The following is a 7,853-nucleotide window of genomic DNA, read 5'->3' on the forward strand; positions in this document are numbered from 1 at the left end:
TACTGGATGCTCTGTGGTAACCTAAAATGGGAAGGAAATCCAAAAAAGAGGGGCTATAAGTATATGTATAGCTGATTCACTTTGCTGTACAGTAGAAACTAACACAACATTGTAAAGCAACCATACTCCAATAAAAATTAATTTTAAAAAATTGAAAAATAAAACACACCATTTAAATACTACTCAGCCACGAAAAACTATGAAATAATGCCATTTGCAGCAACGTGGATGGAAGTAGAGATTATCACACTCAGTCAAGTAAGTCAGAAAGAGAAAGACAAACACCATAATGGTATCACTTATATGTAGAATCTAAAATATGACACAAATGAACTTATCTACAAAACAGAAACAGACTCAAAGACATAGAGACAGACTTGTGGTTGCCGAGGGGGAGGGTTGGATTGGCAGTTTGGGATTAGTGGATGCAAACTATTATATAGAGAATGGATAAACAACAGGTCCTACTGTGTAGCACAGGGAACTACATTCCATATCCTGTGATAAACCATAATGGAAAAGAATAAGAAAAAGTATGTATATATATTTATAACAGAATCAGGTTGCTGTTCAGTAGAAATTAACACAACACTGTAAATCAACTATACTTCAATAAAATAAATTTAAAAGTAAAATAAAATACACCATTTGCACCCAAAAGCAAAGCAGAACAAGACACAAAGGACCACATAATAATATGAAGAATAAATTTTGTAAGTAAAAAAATACCATAGAGAAATAAATTCTAATTATTACAAATAAAAACTCAAAACTATACTTTCCTCTTACTATTGTAAAACAATCTGCTGAGATGACTCAATGCAGTTAACAACTGAAGCAAAGAAAAAGTTCTGAACTCAGTGAATATTGACATGCTTGAGGCTACCTATAAGTAGATAAGATCCCATTGTGGAAGACTGGGTCCAAATCTCCTTTCCCACTCCCGGGTTCTCTCTGAGGTTGAACATACGAGGAAAGCACACACTGACTTTCACAGCTTCCAGTCTGATAGTGTCCCGGTCACAGCAGCTGTGGACTTTCTTTTCAGATCAAGCCTGGTCCTTTGGAAGGAGTACTTCAAAATCTGGCTGGAGTCCTCATTGCCCAACAGAGTCTTTTCCTCTCCATCTCCTGCACCAAACTGGTCTCTAGATCTTCCCAGTGGCGATCAAGCCTAATAGGAATTTCAGCTCTTTGGGCTGAAGAGACTGAAGATCTGCTGGATTATTTCATAAAGAATGAGGCAGCCTGAGCATTTTGGAACCAACTGTCATCCAGCTTGTCCTAAGGGAACCTGAAAACATTCTTGTCCTTCAGGCAGGAAAACAAGGAAGATTCTCCCCCTTAGGTGTAGAACTGTGAAGGTCTCCTGCTTTGGCCGGCCATGGTTTGGGGCTGGTCACAGCTAAGGGTGCAGACAGGGCTGGAGAACATCATCCTGGGTGTCCTCAGTGAGGAGGGTGGCAGGCCCCGGTGAGCCTGGTGATGCAGGTGTCTGGCTGTGGGAGCCTGTATCCAGCTGCTCTGACTACCTGCCTGCAAATGAGATTCTTAAATAGGCCAGGAATGTCATTTCTCTACTTATCCCACTGTTGTTTCCACGTTTTTGCAATTTGTCTTCCATTTATGGGCAACATAAAATGTCGCAACTTCAATTCCTTTATTACACTGGAAATTACACTCCTGGAACATGAAAGAGTATCAATCCAATGGATGTATTCATCTAAATGAGACCCAAGGTTGTAATAAAAACCTGAGTCTCAATCTATCTCTTTTTGAATTCTAATAAGAGTACTTAGAGATTTGACATTTTACTCTATTTTCACGCTTTGTAATGCACCAAAATACAACTAGCCTCACCTCTCTCCATTTCTCCTTTAAGGGGTTAAGACATTAGATTTGAATTCCTCTACATGACTTTACAGGAGTCATAGCTCATGTTTTCAGACATAGTCTACGGATAAGAGTGGCATAAATATTAACACCAAGGGCTAATTCATACCATTCTCTTCCTTCTGTCACCAAAAGTGTACTCACTGCATATATGTGTAACAATGTGCTTGGCAATGTGGATTGTTAGGAAAGTAAGGCAGGGATGGTGACTGCCCTCCAGGGAGCAGGGAGGACAGACACTAGAGGCAGGATTAGGATGAGGGAAGCACCACGTGCTCAGTGCAGCTGAGGGCCAGTGCTCAGAGCTGATGAAGAGGAGGGCCTGGGAGCAGCAGAAGGCTCCACTCTGACAAAAATCTGGGGCTCCTCAATTTAAATGACATCAGATTTTGATTTCCTCTTCTAAAAAACTGAGACAACTCAAGTAGTTGTCACACAGGCAAATGTAAAGATTAAATGAAGTTTGCAGATTATAGTCTGAGAATCTGAATTTAGTGAACATAGCTGCCTTTAGCATTAATGTGACATATAGTAACTTGTAGAGTCCATGATCAGCCCCACCAAGAGAGGCTTTGACTGCCGCTCCCTTAACAGTGTCAGGGGTGTGCGTGTTGAGGCCCCAAATGCAAACTCTAGGAGAGGAGTTGCCTTCTGGACTGTGAAGGAGCAAAGCCCAAGTTTCCAGGCCTAGAGCAGTGTCTGGTACATTAAGGAGAGAAATCCTACAGCACTTGAAACATTTGCAGAGAACCAGCATCGAGGAAAAATGGCTGCTCTGTATAAATGTATAGTACAAATGAGATAAACGGTCCCTTCCCTCATCCTCAGTTAGTCTCAGACCACCTCTGGTGATATTATTTTAAGACAAAGATGTTTTTAAAAGCTATAGAGGGACTTCCCGGGTGGCGCAGTGGTTAAGAAACCGCCTGCCGACTCAGGGGACACGGGTTCAATCCCTGTCCGGAAAGATCCCATATGCTGTGGAGCAACTAAGCCCACGTGCCACAACTACTGAGCCCGCGCGCCTGGAGCCCGTGCTCCGCAACAAGAGAGGCCACCGCAATGAGAAGCCTGTGCACCGCAAGGAAGAGTAACCCCTGCTCGCCGCAACTAGAGAAAGCCCGCACACAGCAGTGAAGACCCAACGCAGCCAAAAATAAATAAATAAACGAAATAAAAAAATAAAAGTTATAGAGACCAGGATATAGGTTATAAAATGTAGATGGGGCAGAGGGTGATGAAAAATGGGACATTCCTATATTTTTAGCTATGGAAGGTCACAACGTTACTTCGAAAGCTATTTCCTGGCTATTTGGGTAAAGAAAGGGAGGGCTTCCCTCAAGCATGGAATGTAAGAAGGCACCAAATCTAAGTGATCAAGATAAATCATATTTTAACGCAATATATAAAAATGGAAATTCCACAACATACATGCTGAAGAAAATAGCAAAATTTTAGATAAAGACAGAAATGACCCTGCATTTGGATGACGCTGACAGTCTTACAGAGGAAGGCTTCACGTTGCCAATGAAATTTGGGCAATTTCTGTTCAGTCTCTAAAATTCTTACCAAAGAAAATGAGAAGCTCAGACCCGGTCAATGTCCTCAACTGCTTGAACAGGACACTAACTCGTCTTTGTACACTACAGTCGAGCTGGGGTCCTGAGAAAGGTGTTTCAGAAACTCGAGTTAAATAGAAATTATTTAAGACTGTCACAGAGTCACAAGAAATTGTCAAACACTGCAGTTCTCTCAAACAGGTAAAGAAGTAGTCTTGAAAATATTAATGAGTTTGCTTCCATTAAAGCTAGGAAAGTAAAATTATATTAAATTCTTGTTTTAGTATGAAGAAACTATAGTTTAAACAGTTTAATAAAATGCTGTGTTTTAACAACCATATATTTTAATACCCTACCTTCAATATTTAAAATATTTTCAGAAAATATATTAAAATGTAAAAAATTCTAAAATATTTAATTTAAATAAAACAATATAAATTTAATTTAAAAATATTAAAAAATACTGTGAGTTTTAAAATATTCCCACTTTTCAGTTATTCAGTACTTCCTCCCCCACTTTAACGCTGTATCCTTGAAAGACACCATGAAGTCCCAGAGCATCTACAGGCGCGCTCAGCTCCCGCGTCCTCAGCCCCGGTGGTGGCCGCGCTCCGACTCACCCCCAAGGCGTCCCCGACACTGTCCTGTCGTCCCATCGCCGCCGCGTTCCCCTCTCTCTGAGCCTTCGCAGCACAGCGCCAGAAACGAGCCCGAATCTGTAAAATCGGCCCCAACTCGCTTCCCAGCTTCAAACCCCTCAGAAAACGGCTTCTTTCCCAAAAATGGCCTCGCTCAAGTTTCTGTGCGAAAATAAAGCACAAAACTCAGGGGAAGCCCAGAAAATGCAAGGTTCCGGGCTTGCTACCAGACAAAAATATCGCTGGAGAGGCCGCATTAAGGTTCCCTCTGCAGCACTCAGCACCGTGAAAATGAAGGGGGTTTTTCGCACTACTATATCAGTATAAAATTGCTCCGTGAGAACCCGACCCACTCCCTCTCGTGCTGCCCAAACCGCGGAACCTGCAACTCTCCGACGTGGGCGTTTCCCTAACACATCCGATCAAAAGACATCCTGTGCCCTCTTGCGACCGCGTAGAGAAGAGTGCTGTTCCCGGTTCCAGGGAAGGTTCTATGATATTTTATTGTTTAATTCTACTAAAGTTGTTCAACACATCCATAATTATGGCAAGTGATAAACAAAAAAAAATGTTGATAATATCTGATGAATATCTAGCAGCCAGTGAAATTAAAAATTATTTTCTGATATGAAGCAAAATTTAAATTACCGAAAAATAAATATTAAGAAAATAATTTAAGATTTTCAATGATTTTGAGCAATTTTAAATTATTTTTAAGTATATCTATACTTTGGTATTATTATAAAGTATTTATATAAAACTTATATGGATATGTAATTTGATATATTACTATTTATATAAGTAAATATCCTACCTCAAAAATCATTCTGCAAACTTAGTCATAAGTTATAACAAAATTCAATAGCTTTTCCACTTAATTTATAGCTTTCAATTTTATGTCATTCTTAACCCTGCATAGAATACAAACAGTAAGCTTTGCACTTTCTCTGTCTACATATAAAGTAAATATACCCATGAAGTACAAAACTAGACACACAGTATATCTGTGTTATCAAAATTTCATGCTGGGGGCAATTAGGAAAAAACCTATCTAAAAAGGATCTGTGGGCAGGAGAAGAGGCAATAATGGGGAAAAAAAAGGTTGAGAAATGTTGTCCTAACCCATCTGGAGAGTGCAAAATGAAAAGCAAAAACAGAAGTAGAAAGTTAGAGGGAACATTCAGAAAATGGAAACCAATTCGCTCCCATTTAAGACCCAGGCCTGAAGGAAGGTCTTCAGAGAACCTAGAGAGCAGGGTTCACAGAGTCCCCACCTCAGCCAGGCCGGCAGCATCTGCAGGGTCCCCGATGGCCCCAACCTTTGTCCTTACTCCTGCCCCTGGTGCTGCTCAGCTGCAACTCCAACTGCTCTCTGGGCTGCGACCTGCCTCAGACCCACAGCCTGGCTAACACGAGGGCCCTGATGCTCCTGCAACAGATGAGGAGAATCTCCCCCTTCTCCTGCCTGAAGGACAGAAATGACTTTGGATTCCCCCAGGAGGCGTTTGGAGGCAACCAGTTCCAGAAGGCTCAAGCCATCGCTGTCGTCCATGAGATGATCCAGCAGACCTTCCAGCTCTTCAGCACAGAGGGCTCGGCTGCCGCTTGGGATGAGACCCTCCTGGACAAGTTCTGCACTGCACTTTATCAGCAGCTCACTGACCTGCAAGCCTGTCTGATGCAGGAGGCGGGGCTGGAAGGGACTCCCCTGCTCAAGGAGGACTCCATCCTGGCTGTGAGGAAATACTTCCACAGAATCACTGTCTATCTGCAAGAGAAGAAGTACAGCCCTTGTGCCTGGGAGATTGTCAGAGCAGAAGTCATGAGATCCTTCTCTTCATCAACGGAACTTGCAAGAAAGACTCAGGAGGAAGGAATGACACACACCTGGTTCAACCTGAGAAATGATTCTCACTAACAAGACCACACTTCCACCTGTGCTGCCATGTCAAAGACTCTCATTTCTGCTCTCATCATGCCCTGAATTGAGTTAATTTGTCCAGTGTTTTCAGGAATATTAAGCAACATGATGTTCTACTCTACAGGCACTCGTCCCTCATAGATGCCCATGCTGATCTATCTACTTACTTACCTACTTAAATATTTATTTATCTATTTTAATATTTATTTCACTATTTATAAAGATTTAAATTATTTTTATTTACATAATATTATGTGCATGTATACAATGTGGTTAAGAGAATAAATATATACTTTGTATTAACTCAGTTTAGGAGTTTTCTTTGTGCATTAAATTCTTACTAGAGAAAACTTCCTGTTTTGTTTTTTTTCTTTAAAAAAGAAACACCAAGGGGCTTCCCTGGTGGCGCAGTGGTTGAGAGTCCGCCTGCAGATGCAGGGGACACAGGTTCGTGCCCCGGTCTGGGAAGATCCCACATGCTACGGAGCGGCTGGGCCCGTGAGCCATGGCCGCTGAGCCTGCGCGTCCGGAGCCTGTGCTCCGCAATGGGAGAGGCCAAAACAGTGAGAGGCCCGCGTACCACTACAAAAAAAAAAAAAAAGAAAGAAACACCAAGCCTGAATGTGCAACCTGATGAAAGAATGTATGTTACAATTCCTTGACCCATCATTACGATTTTCACGTTAGAAATAAAAATAGACTGCTTCTAGCCAGGTCGTGGGTTGCCCTCAGGACCTAGAGGTGAACATAACTAATCCAATTCTGCTTTGGGTAACTTTGATTTTTTTTTTTAAAGGAAAGTAACCTAAAAACAATAATCAGTTAATACAGGGACTTCCTTGGTGGTGCAGTGTTTAAGACTCTGCTCTCCCAATACAGGCGGCCCGGATTCCATCCCTGGTCAGGGAACTAGACCCTGCATGCCACAACTAAGAGCCCACATGCCGCAAGCAACTAAAAGATCCTGAATGCTGCAACCAAAGATCCCGAATGCCGTGATGAAGATCCTGCACGCAGCAATGAAGATCCCGTGTGCCACAACTAACACCTGGCACAGCCAAATAAATAAATAAATAAATTTAAAAAATCAGTTAACTCACAATTAAATTTAATTATTTTTAAAATAGTACTAATTTGTAGTAGAAATTAATATCGGTTAAATTTAGTGCTACAGTGAGAAGGTGGGAAAATGGAATTCCCCCAGCAGAAGGTGGATCATGTCATGCGAGGATATAGAAATTAAAGCAGTAGATATTACCTATAGTTAACTAGTAGACATTTCAGTGCAAATGTCCATTGGATACTGGAGATGGCAATTTATAAGCAATTCCATGAAGTGTAAAGCATAGAACAGAAGAAGTGATCAAACAGGAGGAGAGTATCAAATGAGAAAAGGACTGAAAATTGAATCCTATGACCTTAACGTTAAAAGTGAGGGAACGCTACAAAGGAAAGCAAGGGGAATGGCCATATGTTAACAGGACAAGAGAGAAAAGTGAGAACACCATGTCTGAAAGACTGGAACTGCTTAGAAGATTCAATGCATTCGTGAAAACGTAGATGGAAAGTTCTCCTACATTGGGAAAGAGATGGCATTGGCGACTTAGTGACAGCTTGTTTGGTAGAATTAATCAGCAGAAACCATAGTGGAGAAGGTGGAAGGATGAATAAGAGAAGGGAATGACAATATATACAGAAAATAGGTTTGAGATAGTTGCCGTCTGAATTGGAGGAGAGACATAGGGTGGAACCTAGAATGGATGTGGATTATTTTTTTCTCTGCATTGTTTTCCTTTTTTGAACTATTTTTTGCTTCTGAAGACATTTCATGGATTTGATGTA

The 7,853-nt window shown here is 41.3% G+C and overlaps 1 protein-coding gene across 1 annotated transcript; it reads left to right on the plus strand.

Moving 5' to 3' along the window:
• Positions 1-1,384: 1,384 nt before the first annotated feature.
• Positions 1,385-6,008, plus strand: LOC117312798 (interferon alpha-4-like). Its single transcript, XM_073806931.1, has 2 exons — positions 1,385-1,451; positions 5,374-6,008. Exons 1-2 carry the CDS (start codon positions 1,385-1,387, stop codon positions 6,006-6,008), a joined length of 702 nt encoding a protein of 233 aa, XP_073663032.1.
• The last annotated feature ends 1,845 nt before the right edge of the window (positions 6,009-7,853 follow it).

Source organism: Tursiops truncatus, chromosome 6 (genome assembly GCF_011762595.2).
Source record: "Tursiops truncatus isolate mTurTru1 chromosome 6, mTurTru1.mat.Y, whole genome shotgun sequence".
Lineage (NCBI taxonomy): Eukaryota > Metazoa > Chordata > Mammalia > Artiodactyla > Delphinidae > Tursiops > Tursiops truncatus.